The 17,592-nt window shown below is 37.2% G+C and overlaps 1 protein-coding gene across 14 annotated transcripts in view; it reads left to right on the forward strand.

Annotated features, from left to right (window-relative positions):
* The first annotated feature begins 6,550 nt into the window (after window positions 1-6,550).
* LOC126618426 (disease resistance protein RPV1-like) overlaps window positions 6,551-17,592 on the forward strand; it is a 90,503-nt gene continuing 79,461 nt past the window's right edge. For 2 of the 14 annotated variants that reach the window (XR_007621708.1, XM_050286488.1), the window contains exons 1-4: window positions 6,579-7,365; window positions 13,486-14,584; window positions 15,318-15,605; window positions 15,693-16,403. Coding sequence is in view for 8 of the 14 variants with exons in the window: in XM_050286488.1 (XP_050142445.1) it covers window positions 6,788-7,365; window positions 13,486-14,584; window positions 15,318-15,605; window positions 15,693-16,403 (2,676 nt within the window). In the remaining 6 variants the exon portion in view is untranslated. Of the gene's footprint in view, window positions 7,366-13,485; window positions 14,585-15,317; window positions 15,606-15,692; window positions 17,208-17,592 lie in introns of all 14 variants that reach the window. The other 12 variants (XR_007621706.1, XR_007621707.1, XR_007621709.1 and 9 more) reach the window with 11 other exon arrangements.

Consider the following 17,592-nt stretch of genomic DNA (forward strand, 5'->3'; position numbering starts at 1 on the left):
GAGATAGATTTTGTAATTTTTTATTATTTAAACAAACATAAAAAACTACTATTTTTATTGCTTCTAGGGGGAGGGTTCCAAGGGTTGAGATGTAAATGGCAATTATTGTTCATTAATGGTAATTACTATTCATTTAAGGCAGTTACTGTTCAATAGGGTGGATTGAATAGTGGATTGCCAGGGGGAGAGCTCCATGGGTGGAGTTGCTCTAAGAAAGGGAGGGCAGATAATCTGCCTCCCATCTGAAGAGTTTCAATTAAAGAACTGCTGGAGACGCTCTAAGGTGCAAAATGTTATTAACCATTAAATATTTAAGAGCTTCTAAAAAAAGCACTGAAATGATTTGCTGCCAAATACGGTTTTTAGGCTTTTCAAAAGGAGGCAGATTGTCTGCCCTCATTTTCCCCTGCCCTTCTTATTTCTTCCTATTTATACGGTCACAGTTAAGTTACGTCAATATTTTATATTAATTTTTTAATAAAAATAATAAAACAAAAAACAATAGAAATATAAAATGTTGACGTGGCTTAACCGTGACTGCACAAAATAGGAGGGGATGAGAAAAGTATGGGAAAAAGAGGGCAGACAATCAGCCTCCCTTCAGATGTACCATTTCTAGGAAAAGCTTTAGAAAAATCACCATATTTTTAGTTTAGATACCAATTGATAGGTCAATCCAATTCATATTATACATATCACTAAATCTCACTAAATTTTTCGATAATTAGTGGCTAGCCAGCCAACCAACTTTCAAGCAACTTTTCTGGCAACCCTCGACTTTTTGGGTGATTGGCTGGTCATTTGGTGACTAGTCGATCAGCTTTTCGGCGACAAAGAATACATGACTTCAAAATGTCTTCAATGGAATTTTCAAAATGTCTTCAATGGAATTTGAACTTATGACCTCAAAATTGATCTGTAAGTGGATCGGATTTGGATTAGTTCAAACCTGATCCATATTCATATCCATTTATAATCAAATTAACAAATTCAAATCATCGAGTCTAACTTGTCAATCCATGTCCCATTAGCATTAGATTCAGATCAGATGAGACTAAGACCCGAAAAAGATTAAAATATCACTAGCAACCGGATCCTTTTATTATATATATATATATATATATATATATATATATATATATATATATGTTTTTTCAGTTTTATCAAATGGTCTTTTATGTTTTGCCAACTCATCAGTTTGGTTCCTTACTTTTCAAACTCATAAATTTTTTCTTTATCTGCTTATCAATGTAGTCCTTGCTGTCTAACTCCATTAAAAATTTCATTAGTGTGATGTGTGGGACCCAAAGGGGCCTAGAAAGCCAATCATAATAATACCACATGGACTAATCATTCGTTTTTAAAATTATTTCAAATTCCAAAATAATTAAATAAAGCCAATACTAGTCAATAATAAGGATTTTATTTTTGGCAAACCAAAAAGTTTGGAACTTTTAAATTCTAGAGTTTTACCACAAATAGTCCCTTATGTTTTGTCGACTCATCAATTTTCATCTTTCATCTCTTGCTTCATTCATCAATGTTGTCCTTCCGTCTAACTCTGTTAACGAAATACGTTAGTGTATAATGTGGCACCAATGTAAGGCCCACAAAGCCAATTACGTAATGTCAAGTGGATTATGTAAAAAACAACAAATAATATAAATAAAAAAGATAAATATAAACTCGGCCAAAATGAATTTGGGATACGTTTTAAATGCAAATTTATTTGAATTTTAAATGAGTATTAAAATCCTACAACGTCATTGAAAACAAAATTTAATGATATTGTGAGTTAGTCCCAATCTAAATATAGCCGTTGTATCTGCCACAAGGACAAATATTTGGAGAAATATTGACGTCACGTGTTATTGCCAATCTACGTACACCACATGGACAAATACTTTATGAGATATTGATGTGTTATTGCCAATCCGTATATAACACGTGTGTCTTAAACGTATTTGATGGTAATTCTATATAAATCTATTCGATGTTATTGCCAATCCATATACATTCATAGTCTTCCTCAAATCACTACGCATTGCAATTCATATTGCTTTCAAATCACTCTTGTTCTTTGCTTTTATGTTCGACCATTGTGCAATCCTCGATATCTTGCCACATTGGTTAAAGCTTGAGCTCCTTGAGCCATGAGGCGTGTTCAAATCCAATCGCTGCAATCGGGTTCTAGGTTGGTAGAACAAGTTGTCTGAGGCGAGGGGTTTTTGCGGCTGCGTAGATCAAATGGTTGTCGATTACGAACACGGAGAAATGGAAAACCAAGGAAGATAAATTCCCCAGCTGAGACGTGAAGCACTCTTCAATATTCCTTTCTGTGTTTCGCTTGATTGATCATTGGACCAAGAACACAATCCTCGAGGAGCATTGAAGAGGTTAAACTTTGATAGAGTCAGGTCAAGCTTTTTCCAATGGAGATGGATTGTCTGCTCTCCCCTCCCCATACCCTTCTGTTTTGTACAGTCACGGTTAAGCCACGTTAACATTTGTTTTTTGTCTTATTATTTTTATAAAAAAATTAATATAAAATGATGACGTGGCTTAACCGTGACCGCACAAAACAGGAGGGCATGGGGAGGGTATGGAAAGGGGATGGCAGACAATCCATCTCCTTTTTCAATGGAGCTTCAGACCGGAGTAAGAGGTATGAAATCTAGAAAATATAAAGTGATGAATATTTTTAACAGCATGCATAGTCCATGTTTGCACAATTTTTAGCTCTGGATCTCTGTCATTTCGAAGGAGATTGTACCTCAACATGACAGCTTGTCGATCCAAGTAGCTAAAAATTGGTGGCTCTCAACATAAATATATCTTGTCCTAGAGAGTGTATCTTGGTGGTCATTTGTCGTGGTTCTTAAGACTTTGTGACGACACATGCATGAAAGAAATGAGACAGGTTCTTATAGAGGGTATTTTAGGACTTAAAATTACAGAAAACTCCTTTGCTTTGTAACGGTAATCTAAACTTTCAATTTGTTGATTGGATACTTGAAGTGCTTATGTTTATGAAACTGAACCCTGCATGCAGTCTCACATGTGTATGAGGAAACGGAATGAAACTAGCGTTGCTCCTCTCAATTGTGTTCTAAGAGCACATATTTAGGACACAATTGGATGTTTATTCCTTCCAATAATGTGCTCATATGACACAATTGGGAGTAATAATAAGCACGATGACTCTAGCTTAATTCCAGTTCCTCCTACAAAAGTCAGATTGCATGTAGGGTTCAATCTAAGAAATATAAGGTGCTTCAAGTCTCCACCAATATATAGGAAGTTTTAGATTGCCGTTACAAAGCAAAGAGAGTTTTCTATATTTTTAAGGGAACTTTAACGAAAAGCACCTAGTACTGTTCACTTTAACGAAAAACCACATTTTTACACTAAAAAGTCAATCCTGGTACTATTCACTTTACCCTTTATTTTGTCCTTATCATTAAAACTCAAAGTTTTCAAGCCCTTTTTATTAGTTTTCCTTATTTTTATTTTTAAAGCCTAGAACACCCTCTAGAAGAACCTATTTCATTTCTTCCATGTGTCATCACATAGTCCTCAGAGCTACATGTCATCACATAGTCATCACAGCTACAACAAAATGGCACCAAGATACACTCTTTTAAGACTTGTGATGACACATGGAAGAAATGAGAAAGGTTCGTATAGAGGGTATTGTTGAAGATCAACACCAGCCCAATTGGTGTTTGGATTCTAGAAAAGTCTAGCAAATAGAAGCAACAAGCTTGGAGGGCAGAAGCTTCTAGAGGACTTGGTCCAGCTGTAAATGAACTAGACCATTCTAGTTCAAATCTGCATGTTAAGTCGGTGGACATGCATAATATGCTAGAACTTCTAGCATCATTTAAGTCGGCAAGGCTATTATGCAAACCCATATGTCGGTGCAGTGTGTGCATGAACATGCACTAGAAAGTGCTAGTGAAGTTGGCAAACATACCTATAATTACGAGCGAAATTTATATGCATGTTTCACATGTTCTCGGCATATGCATTTATTAAATGGCTTGCATTACTCTTGGGTGTCGGCCAACACGTGGTCATCCTGATGTCCCTCAGACATCAGGATCAGGGCGTGTCAGAACCAAGACAGAAAAAAACCGAACCGAAGTTGTCAAACTGAATCGAACCAAATCTGGTTAGTTCGGTTTCGATTTTTGAGGTTGGGAAACCGAACCGATATATATATATATATATAATTATATTTAATTATAAAAAATCAAAAAATTATCAAAATTCTCCGAAATCTTGGAGGCATGAAGGTTCAAACCCATGCGCTCCAGCTCGAAAAGTTTCACTGAAGCCAACTTGGCAACATGTTTTGCTTTGTTATGATTGTGCGACTAAATTATTTATAAAGATTGAAATCTATAGTCTTTTGTGGAATTAGAAATCAACAAAACCCTAGCCACTCGTAGTACCAGCCGCACATTTTCTATTTTTCATTCCCCTCTTCTCTCTGTCATCCCCTGCCTCCAGACTCCCTCTATGTCCCTGCCTCCAATTTCTCAATTCTTCTCCATAACACGTAGCCAGCCCTTCCTTCATCTTGACAACCCACTCTCATCGTCTCTCCATCTCGCCGTCTCAACAGCCCACCCACAACCCTGTTTTGGAGCTTCTCGATCTTTTCCATGAGATGAACTGTCTGATCTGACCTTGGGGGAGCATCCTTTCTATTCCAAGCTTCATATTTGTGAGAAACAACTTCTTGCCTTTCTTGGAACAAACTTCCACCGCCATCTATTTCCATGACAATATCTTCCCTGGCAGTGAGAGGCTTATGTTCTTTTTCAAAAGGTTTATGCCTAGTCTGATGAACGTGATTGTCCTCCCTAATCTCTCTTATTTATTTTGTCGATTTATGGGTTTTTTAGGGTAAATTTTGGTGTAAATTTATGGGTTGTTGTTTTGGTTCGTATTGCATATTTATCCGATTTTTGTGTTGTGGGTTTGTTAGTTATTCGAATTTCAAAAGAATGAATGTAATTATTGTTGTGAGTTGTGGATTAAGATAGTATTTTGATTGATTATGTGCTTGTGTTGCTCTTGGTGTTGCAGATTTGTTTCTTTCCAGATTCATTTCTTTACCAATTGCCAGATTTATTTGTTTATCAATTTTCAGATTAAAAAAAAATTGAAAAAAACGAACCAGACTGAAACTAAACCGAAAAAATCCGAATTGAAAAAAAATCGAACCAAAAAAGAATTGAAAAAAAAAATGAAACATTTCGGTTCGATTTCAATTTTGGTTTTGGCAAAAAACCGTTTGAACTGAACCAAGCCCTATACTCTTTTGTGCTTAGTCCACATCAATTAATTTGTCAAAATGTTGTTTGGCTTGAACAATTTTTTTATTTGTCATTTAATTACTACAATATAGTATTTCCTAAAAAAAATTACTATAATATAGTAGTATTTTTTTTATTTTTATATATAACAAACGATATTATCTACAGTAAGAGAGATGGGGTGCCCTGACAATGGACTAGCAATAATATTATTAAAAAATTCGTCTTTGGCAAGAATCAAATCTAAAACCTCTCAGTTACAAGTGAAGAAGAATATCACCAGATCGTAGTACTAAATGACGGAATATTCTTCCTTACTTGTAGTTGATTAAGTGTGTAATTTTATGACTGACTTTCAAAGATAGTGAGTTCGTTACTAATTTATTGTAGCCGACTGATTGAGCGCCTCACTCAAATTTCCTCACCATAGCACAGTTGTATTAAACCCAATAATTTACATTGCTTCGCTACACAAAATTGTGTAGAATTCTTTTATTTTTTTTTATTTTTAAAGAATTTATGATTATTAAAGGGAGGGAGAGGGGTTCGAAATTGTTCAAAATTATTACAATAATTAAGAGATGCGGGATTCGAACCCAGGATGCATGGGTATAGACCAACACCATTCTTCAAACATTGCATGAATGATACACAAATTTCAATACTTATTATTGAGATCATATATTATAAATCACTCCGTAAATATTATTTCTTAAAAAAAATCAACATGAGCTATGAAATCTGTTGCTGGCTACTGGCCTATTTTGGTGATTATTGAATTTGTACAAATACTAAAGCCGTGTGTATCGCTTCTGAGGGAAAAAAAAGGCTGTGTGTATGATGTATCGAAAATAATTTCGTGGTTTGTTGCAAGTTTTGGTGATTGACTGTTGCGTCCTAGCACCTTATCACTGGTGTTGGTGATTGTTTGTTGCAAGTTGGAGCACGAAGCTGCTAAATAATTTCTCTGTGCAAATTTAATAATATGATGTCCATCGATGTTTCATCAATCCATCGTGGCATCCTTGTTGATTACATTGGATGCTCTGCTGAAAATCGAGCAACAAAGTTTGTACATAAAACGTTTAAGGCCGGCAAGGGGGCCCTATTGGCTTACTGAGTGTTTGCCACTACCATTCGCTGTGACCTGTGAGCAGTCAGCTAGCTTTAATAAAAGGTATGGACTGATGATGATGTTTCCCTTATCTGTCCTTCTTCATGTGTGAACGCGTTGATTTTTTGCACGCGGAAGGTAAAGGTGCCTGAGTTGGTTTCATCTCTTTGATGATTTTCTAGGAAAGCCTGAGCACCATAAAAGTTACAATAACTTAATAAATCTCATTCATCTCAAGTATCCCCGTCTCTTTCTTTGATATATTATCAAGCGCTCGCTTCTTTCTCTTCTTTTTTACTCACAATTTACAAGTCTACTGTTAGTTCCTTGAGAGAAACACAAACAGATGGAGTGTATAATGACTATCTTGCAGATGTGCTGCAGATCGTTAACATTTTCTTCTCCGTCATCTGCTGCAGCTGCTGCTGGTGATGATGATGATGGTATTGAAGCTAATATCCCCCCTCGTCGGGAGAAGTATGATGTGTTTATCAGTTTCAGAGGTGAGGACACCCGCGATGGTATTACCAGCCATCTTCATGCTGCCTTACTTCAGAAAAAAATTGAAACCTACATAGATTACAGACTTCAGAAAGGAGAAGAAATCGGACCTGCCCTTCTAGAGGCAATTGAGAAATCCACACTTTCGGTGATCATTTTCTCACAAAACTATGCTTCTTCCACATGGTGTTTGGATGAGCTCGTGCATATACTCGAATGCAAGAAAAGATATGGCCATATGGTTATACCCGTATTCTACGGCATCAATCCATCTCATGTACGAAAGCAACACGGGAGTTATGCAGGTGCATTTGCTCAACTTGAAAAACGATGCAAGGACAATATTGATAAGGTGCACAAGTGGAGGCATGCTTTGAAGACTGCAGCCGATCTGTCTGGGTTTGATTATTCAAACAAACGCGGGTAAGTAACACATTCTTTAACTTGTATAAAATTATAAATTTTCTTTAAACTTGTTACAATTTGATTTGTACTCAGATTTTGGTAAAGCTAGCATTACTCTACTTTAAACTTGGGGAGGGGTGGCACTGTAGTTTAGCTGCAGTGCAATTGAGGGTAGATTTTGGTTTTAGCAAGACTTCATGTCTGCACATTGCGGTAGGTCAAAAAATTTGTCATGTAATTAAAATCAGATCCTAAAGAAGAGTGGAATATTTTTTTTTAATTTAGAGAACAACATTACATCAAAGTAATATGTAATGTAAATAACAGAACAAAATAGAACATTTTAATAGACGGTGTAAGCACAAAATATAATGAATTTGCATAAACGAAAAGGAGGAAAAAGTAAACCAACGGCAATAACTGGGTTTTCATTTTTTGTCACTGTAGTTATCATATTTGAAGCAAGCAACCAAACAGCATATGATAATTCCAATTCAATCCACCATCACAATCCCTGACCTGAAACTAAAAGGGGTGTATTCAATTGGGAATTTGAGAGATTTTAATGGATTTATAAATCCATGGATTTTTACGGAGTTTAACTGATTTGTAGAGATTCTATGTAAAATTTTGATTCAATTCCCTCGAAATCTCATGGGAAGAGGTGAGATTTGTGGGTGCTTAAAATACACTACAAAATCTCTCCAATTCCCTCTAATTCCTCAACTTTTCCAAATTCTCTAAATTCTAATTCTAATTGAATACACCTGGAATGTTATAAACTTCTTTAAAATTCTAATTGAATACACCCGGATTTCTAAGGATTTTAATAAACTATCTTAAAATCCTGATTGAATACACATTGAATTTCAAAGAATCACTTAAAATTCAGATTGAATACCCCTCGATTCATTAAAAGAATTAAAATCCCTCAAAGTCCCAATTGAATACACCCCCCTAAATCTCACGCCAACCCAAACACACAGCCCAAAATTTTTTACTCAGTTAGTCTCCAATCTAATTACAACTCTAGAGTAAGTACTTCCTAAAGAATATGAACATAGGGATACAGGATCCACATGTGACATAGGGACGTAGGGGACATCTTAACATACGTACAAGATATGAAATAAAATACTAGAACCAATACCTCAAAATAAATATCATAATGGGCTCTCCTCACAAAATATATACAAATTTGTACTCTCAAAAGACACAACTCTCACTAGGGCAAAGACATGCCCATAGGCGCTCAAAATATAAGTCCCAAAAGAAATAATACAAGGAAGAATAAAAGGGTAACCTAATCGCTCCTAAGTCTTTGATCTCTGCATTGCTAGCCTCATTGGCTCCTTGCAATCTACACAGGCTTGTGTCATCATGCCGGAGTCCGCGCTAACTAGAGGTGGTTTAGTATGGGATCCCAACCCAAAAATGAGATCCCAAATCCCAAACCAAAATTTTTTGGGACGAGAATTTGAAAACCAATTTCGGAACGACATTTCGGTATTTCGGTATGGATCAGGACTGGATTTTGAGTTTTGGGCTTTTGGGTTGAAATTTGAGATTTTTGGGTTGTGGGCTAAAACTTGGGCTTTTGGCCTGAAATTTTGTTGCCCAATTTCATATCAATTGAAATTTAGACATTTTACCTCTTACCAATTTGAAATTTCATATCCATTGAAATACCAATTCATTCCTACCAAGTCAAATTGATGTTCCAAAGTTCCAAACTATTTAATTTCACATTTCTATTTCTAATATTAGTCTGCTATCAAACTACTTAAATTCAACATTCAACATGCATGCAACCAAAATAAATAAATAATTATATCTATATTTTCGGTTCGGGATTCCCGAACCATGAATATGTAATGGCGATTCCATATCGAAAAATTTGGGATCGGTTCGGTATGGATCCTAAAAATTTCGATATTATCAGTTTGGGAATTTTTTCGGTATGGGATCGGGATTTTTTGGTTTGGTTTGGGATTTTTGGAAAAAAATTCCAACCCTAGCTAACGCACCCTAGCAAGAATATTGAGACGTCACGTTCCATCATTGCTTAGGTTGAGGTCCAATTCGGCCGGGAAATGGCCTGAAATCACCCTAGTCCGTCGGAAACCTAAACCGGGTGTTATTCTAATCGTTGTCAAATCGAACCCCGACGCCCCAACAAGTGCTTAGGCCTTGTTCCTGGGTTTAAGTAGAGTCTATTGGTGGCGGTGGTCAAAGGAACAAGCTTCAGAAACGGCCGATCCCCGTCGAATACTCATGGACCTATCGGCGAAGTTCTCGTAAAACCGAGGCCAAATCTCGTCGAGTTTGTGTGGAAATTGAAGGGAAACTGATGTGGTGATGCTTGGTGGTGGTGGAAGGTCAAGAAAAGCTGGAAATAATCATCAAATCTACTGTCATCTCACCCTGACCCATGCAAGCCTCACAAGATCTAACTACTTGGTCAACAATATAAGGCTTCGAAAAAAAAAAAGGAAATATAGTACGTCACATCCATCGTCTCAATAGGTCTTCCCAAAGACTTAATAAAATTACTTGATATAAAAGAATTCTCTGCTCCAGGATCAAACAATGCCCTAAAAGGAAGTGAATCAAGATGAATAGTGCACATGACTGTGTTAGGCTATGCCTAATGCATAAACCCTACCAACTCACTGAGAACCCGTTTGTGATGTCCCAGCTCCACTGATATAGGCCCAAACTCGTTGAGAACCTCCTCCAAGTTGTCTGCCGCTCTGATGTCCAGTCCTTTGCAGCCCAATCCTCTGCTAGCCCGAGCGATAAGGTGTTCCAAAAGGCTTAGTCTATGCCGAATATGTTACCGAACCCCCAACATTAGCAGCAAGTCTACCAGCTCTGCCAACAATAGTATGTGGGCAATCTCGTAAAAAGTGACCAGTTTCACCGCACTGGTAACAAGTCTTAGAACCATCTCTACATGCGACATAGTGTCAGCTTCCAGAGTGAACGTAAATCCGTGGAAGTGTCTTATGTGGCTGGTCTCGGGATCCTTTAAAATAACTTTGTGAACGTTATTCAGAAGAAGTCTGGGGTCCACACCTGTATGCACTATGAATACCTCCTCGAAAAAGGCTCTGATGACTTGCCACAACAGAATGCTGAAAGCCTCATCTAGAAGTAGCTTGGAAATCTCCACGACAAGTACCTTGATGTCCTCCATGTGACGATCCCTGAAAACCACCAAACTATAATCTCTAGCGTTTTAAGGGTCCGCCTGAAAACGCATCATATGACTGGCCATCTAACTGGGCCTTCTTCCTCTGCTCTTCGTTTGTGCATCACACTCCTCATTAAGCTCTATTATACGTGCACGATCGATCGCCTGAGCGAATGAAGGAAATCCCTAGATAGATAACAGATTCCTGATACTAGGCTTGAATCCTTTAATAAGTTTCTTTGTTTTCTTCTCCTTAGAGAGGTGCTTAAAGAAATGGTAAAGTCGAGTAAAACGGGCTACATAATCAACAACTGTTTATGTGCACTGCTCAATAGTGGCAAACTCTGCCTCTAGCTCATCTCGAAATGACGCTAGAATATATTGCTCAAAGAATGCAATCTGAAACCGCTCCCAAGTAAGTGGTCATCCACTTACCAATAAAAGATGAGTGATCTGCCACTATTTGTAAGCCTTGCCTATCAACATATACGCCACATGCTATACCTGCACCTCAGGTCAGCATTGCAGGATGGTAAAAACTTTGGTGATCTAATTGATCCAGGACTCAGCCGGTCATGGATCATTACTACCATACAAAGACTTCTACCTAATAGAAGTCACACTTACGTGAGCTTGCATCAACTATTTCAAATCCTCGATGGCTTGGAAAGCACCATCGAGTCCATCATAATCGTGGCTAGCCTCCTGATAAATAGCATGAGTGCCCTCGTCAGGGATGTCCTCCCCAAACGACTGAACAACACCATGTGGTGTCGTTATAGTATGTTTGGTGCATAGAAGAATTCAACGTAAGCATAAGAATTTCGAGAAACGAATTCACATGACCTAATTAAGCTTTAAAGGTTTTCTACCTTTAGAGTTTCCTCTAGGTCGAGACTGTGATTTTTTCCTGCTAGAAGATGATCTTCTCTCCTATGATCTACCTCTAACAAATAAAGCTTTAAAGGTACTATCATGATTTTTATCTCTATGCCTCATTTCATAATTCATCAAGGCATTTGACACATCTTCAAATTTCACAGTTTCTTTACCATGCATAATAGTGGTAACAAAATGCTCATAAGAGTCCGGCAAGGAATTCAACAATATTAAGGCCTTATCTTCATCCTTAATATCCTCATCTAAATTTAACAAGTCGGCAATCAACTTATTAAAAGCATCAAGGTGTCTAATCATTTTTGTACCTTCTTTGTATTGGAAGCGGTAGAGCTTTTTCTTCAAGTGTAGCCGGTTCTCTGCACTCTTCGTCATATACTTGTCTTCCAATTTTTGCCACAACACACTTGCTACCGTCTCCCGCATCTCAAAATACTTCTGAGTTTTTGCAAGGCACAACCGAATTGAAAAGCAAGCCCACAAATTTAATTTCTCCCATTCCGGCTTCGACATAGCTTCCGGCTTCTCTCCCAAAGCGGCAAGTAGATCTTGTTAAGCCAACACATCTTTGACCTCACATTGCCACATCCCGAAGTTGTTTGTGCCATCAAACTTTTCCACTTCGAACTTTGCATTTTGCACCGTAGTTCTTGCAAACCCGGAGCTGCTTCCAAAAGGATTTTCATCTTGCCCGTCTGACATCTTTGGCAACTAGACAGTACCCAAGAGCAACCAGTGCTCTGATACCAATTGTTGTGCTAGGATAGCACCAAAACCTTATGGAACCAACTCTTGATAACCCACAGGAAATTTATCAAATGAAAATGCAAGAACAAAATATAAGACACCAAGATTTAACGAGGTTCCTTAGCAGTCAGTGTAACTGGAGTACGTCCTCGGAGCAGTAGGAGCTCACCCAATAATCCACTATCAACCAAATGGGAGTTTACAAAGTTTTGGCAATCTCACAACCCAAAACCCCAATACACCCAATAACTCTCACTCACCAAAGAAACAAATAGAGAGGGAAATATAGTGAATAATTTCCTCTCTATACAAAGCTCAAAGCTAATACACAAATACAACTTTTATTGAGTGAGTACCAACAAAGAAAGAAAATCACCTTTTTTTCTTCTCTTCAAAATGGAGCTGCAACACCTCTGTTTTTTTCTTTTTGCTCTCTATTTTCTGCTACGTTTTTTCTCTTCTATGGCTGCATTACTCCTCTTCATCAAAAGCAGCAATTCCTTCTTATTAAAACCCTCAGCCGTGGCTTTTCATAGGCCAAATAAAAACAAAAGGACTTTATACAAGGTTCCATGTTTTCCTCCCCAAAACATGGAAGGGACATAATCATGTTGTCTTTTTTCCTTTTGAATTGTTTAATTGTCACTTGACCACTATATTTCCCTCTCTATTTGTTTCTTTGGTGAGTGAGAGTTATTGGGTGTATTGGGGTTTTGGGTTGTGAGATTGCCAACACTTTGTAAACTCCCATTTGGTTGATAGTGGATTATTGGGTGAGCTCCTACTGCTCCGAGGACGTACTCCAGTTACACTGACTGCTGAGGAACCTTGTTAAATCTTGGTGTCTTTTATATTTTGTTCGTGCATTTTCATTTGATAAATTTCCTGTGGGTTATCAAGAGTTGGTTCCATAAGGTTTTGGTGCTATCCTAGCACAACAGCATGTAATTAGTTGTAGCCCATTTAAACGTATCTAATTCCATTTTAGGATTAACGTTTCATTAGTGGGGCAAGTTCATTTTCATCAAATAGATGGTGGGTTGAATGCTATAATATGCAAGCTCAGTTAGCTGTATTGTTGTTTACCTGAAAACAAATGTATTTTCTATTTTAATATTGCTAATATCATTTTGAGCAGAGAATAAACAACATTTCTTTTTTTTGCACAAATATATGGTATTAAAACTTTTAGTATATTTCTTTATTTACGTGACATTTTTCGATCTGCCACAGCGCGTGGGCATAACTGCTTGTATGAGACTAACTATTGCTTTTTTCTACATAATCATATATGTCAGGACGGAGGCGGATCTAATTAAGAATGTTGTAGATCGTATTTGGACAAACTTGATTTGTGAATCATCATGTGATTTAGAGGGCCTGGTTGGAATTGAAAGCCGCATCGAGCAAATTGAATCACGACTGGACATTCACTCACAGGAGGCTTGCATCACTGTAGGTATTTGGGGAATGGGTGGTATTGGCAAGACCACCCTTGCTGAAACTGTATTTCATAGACTCTCTTCTAAATTCGAAGCTTCTTGTTTTCTTAAAAATGTCAGGGAGAAATCAAAACAATCAGATGGACAAGATCGCTTGCAAAAGCAACTTCTAAATGAGATATTCAAGGAAGAAGTTCTATCCATAGAATCAATTGCTGTTCGAAATAGGCTCAGCCGCACAAAGGTCCTCATTGTTCTTGATGATGTGAGTAGTTCAATGCAAATGGAACGTTTAGCTGGTGATCGTCTTCGATATGGCACTGGAAGTAGAATCATTATCACAAGTAGAGATAGGGGCACACTTAGACAAACTGTTGAAGAGGATAATATCTACGAGGTTGAGGTATTAAAACCAGAAGACGCTCTTCAGCTTTTCTGTTCGCGTGCTTTCAAGAATGACACTACTCGTAGAACATATTATAAGGAGTTGGCAAAAAAGACCGTAGATTATGCCAGAGGCGTTCCTTTAGCTCTTACAGTTCTGGGGTCCATGTTCTTCAAGTGCATGAGCAAAGAAGACTGGGAAGATGAATTCAACAAATTGAAACGATTTCCCATTGAAGATATCCAGAGAGTGTTGAGAATAAGTTATGATAGATTGGGAAAAGATGTGAAGGAGATATTTCTAGATATAGCATGTTTTCATAAAGGGAAGGAAGTGAATGAGCTAAAACGAATGTTAGATATTCGTCGATTCTTTGCGACAGCCGGAATTAGAATTCTCATTGAGATGTCTCTCATATCAATTCGTTCAAATGCATGGGGAACGAAAATCATAGAGATGCACGATTTGCTACAAGAAATGGGAATGACAATTGTTCAGGAACAATGTATTAAAGATCGGAATAGGTTGTTCACGCATGAGGATGTCTATCGTGTACTGAACAGTAACAAGGTAAGAGCCAAATGCATTTAATTTTTCCTTTTCTTTTTTAAGAAAAAATAAATAGCAAACTTTAGATGATAACACAACAAAAGTAAAACTTCTTATGATAAAGAAGTCAGATTCTTAAAAAAATTAATTTGATTGAATTTTTATTGCAAAAATGCTATTTTTAATATCTATTTATACTATCATTTGTATCACCCATCTAATAGAGATGAGATCCAAATGCGTTGGTGGACCTTAACTCTACTAGAAAGATGATACAAGTGATAATAACTAGGTGGTAAGAATACCACTACCATTTTTATTATGGAATGAGGATCCTCTCCGGAACCTCTTTGTGAGGATCCAGAGGATCCTTTAATCGGCTCCGTTAATCGTAAATCTTGCGGTCAGTTATTGTTAGGTAATATTTGTGTTTAATTTTAAATAAAAAAAATTCAAATGATTTCTGACCGCACGATGTACGATGAGTGAATACGATTGAAGAATCTCCGAAATCCTCATAAAGGGAATCTGGAGAGGATCCTCATTCTTTATTGTGCTAGGAAGTCTATGTAATTTTTATTATTTTACAACAATTATCTTGGATATTTTACTAGAAACTTGTACATCATTACCATCGCAACTACTCTAGAATATTCTACAACGTTGTTGAATTATTTTTCTAAATAAGCATTACATCTTAACATGTTGAAAATGTATACATTTAAACTTTGTTATTCTTTGTTCTTATTGTCAGGAAAATCCAAACGTTGAAGCCATATTTATTGAATGGCATAAGAGTGAAGAGCGACCACTAAAACGCGCAGACTTCAAACTGATGCCAAACCTAATAATGCTAAGTGTGGATAATCCTCAAATGTTTGATTGCAAATCCACCGCTTCTCTAGACTTTCCCGATTCTCTTCGTTACCTTTACTGGTGGGGATATCCACTGGAATCTTTGCCGTCAAATTTTTCGCCGGAAAATCTAATTGAGCTTCATATGCTAGATAGCAAAATTAAGAAGCTTTGGAAAGAAGACCAGGTATATTATATGCCTATTTTAATTCTTGTATAAATTAAGTGTAGAAATTATATCAATTCTTGATGTTTCTCTCTACTCTTGTTACAGAGACTAGTGAACTTAGAAGTGATCGATCTGCACCGCTCTACAAATCTAACTGAAGTTCCAAATCTCTCTGGGAGTCTAAAAATTGTGGACATAAATCTCGATGGCTGTCCAAATTTGGTTGAAATTCCTAGGTATTTTCAAGATGTTGACAAGCTTACTCATCTTTGTCTTGAAGGCTGCCCTAGTCTCAAGTATCTTCCAGAGATGCCAAGAAATATTAAACACTTAGATTTATCTGAGAGTGGTATAAAGGAGTTGCCTCGATCAGTTTGGTCTCATGAAAAAATTTCTTACTTGAATATAAGTTGTTGCGATAACCTTGAGAAACTTCCAAGCAACATGTGTAAGCTGAAAGTCTCTGGTTCTTTTGATCTAGATGGCAGCTCATCTCTTGGCGAGTTTTCTGAGCTTCCCAGGGATATAAGTAAATTATCATTGGTTAATTGCCATAGACTTGTGATTCTACCAACAAACATTTGTAAGTTGAAATATCTCGAGGAACTCGATCTCTCCGACTGCTTTAAACATGAAAACTTCCCAGAGATCTTGGAGCCAATGGAACATTTGAAGTCCTTAAATTTAAGTAGAACAGCAGTTCAAGATTTGCACTCATCAATCGAGTTTCTCCCTGCTCTCGAAAGACTTGAACTACATGATTGCAAAAGGCTTTCAAGTATCCCAAAGAGCATTTGTAAGTTGAAGTATCTTGTGGTGCTCGATCTCTCCGGCTGCTTTAAACTTGAAGACTTTCCAGAGATCTCGGAGCCAATGGAAAATTTGAATTCCTTAAATTTAAGTGGAACAGCAGTTCAAGAGCTACACTCATCAATCGAGTTTCTCCCTGCTCTCGAAGTACTTGAACTACATGATTGCAATAGGCTTTTCAGTATCCCAAAGAGCATTTGTAAGTTGAAGAATCTCCAGGTGCTCGATATCTATGGGTGCTCCGAACTTGAACATTCCCCAGAGATCTCTAAGCTAATGAAACATTTGGAGCCATCGAGACGTTTTTTAGAACGCCGGCGTATTTCCCTCATTGTTTCTAAAGCAGCCACACAATTTATTCGGGCCATCAATTTCGGGACTACAAGAAAAAGGCCTTATTGCGAAAGGTTTTTTGCGTCAGATAGCACGGCCCTCACAAATAACACAAAATATGCGCGCTAGATGGTGGAGCGAAAATAATTGCAACCTTGGCGTTAGTAATGTCGCAAAAAGGTTAGAAATAACAATCTGTCGTCTTCAACAAAGGGTTTTGCGACGACCCGAAACGACGGAATAAAATTCAGAGCTCAAATTTTTATATACGCGCTCAATTTTCAGATGAAATAGCCCAGCGCGCATTTCCTTTTCCCTTATATCCGAAAAAGAAAATTCTTTTTCTCTCCCTCAACCGTTTCCTTTCCCTATTCGACTGAAAGTATGGAGCTCCTTTCGCCCTAATCCATCCAATTAGAGATTCAATCGGAGGTTCTAGAGCTTAGTCGGAGATTCTGGAGCACAATCGGAGTTCTTGTAAGCCACTACAATCATCTCCATCGTCTCACTTTTTCTTATTCAATAACTTTTGCTAAGTGATTTCTAGGGTTCCTCTCAAATCTGGAAGGCAATTGTTTTTATTAATATTGGATTGATTTTTCTAATTGTTGTTAATATGTTTACCAATTTTTGTTATTTCCAATTTTTGTTGTCGTTTGCTTTCAAGTGAGTTTTGAGATACACAAGGAATTATTTTTCGTTTCAGTATGGTGGTAACGGAATTTGATCTGGAACTCAGTAGATTCTGCTAAAATATATTTTTTAGTTAAATTCAGAGTTGTGTTTTTATTTTCAATTGGGTTTTAAGTTTTAGTAGAAACACAGAACCACTTCTGGTATAGCTAATGGGATTGTTTAGCTT

This window comes from Malus sylvestris, chromosome 4 (genome assembly GCF_916048215.2).
Source record: "Malus sylvestris chromosome 4, drMalSylv7.2, whole genome shotgun sequence".
In the NCBI taxonomy this organism is placed as follows: domain Eukaryota; kingdom Viridiplantae; phylum Streptophyta; class Magnoliopsida; order Rosales; family Rosaceae; genus Malus; species Malus sylvestris.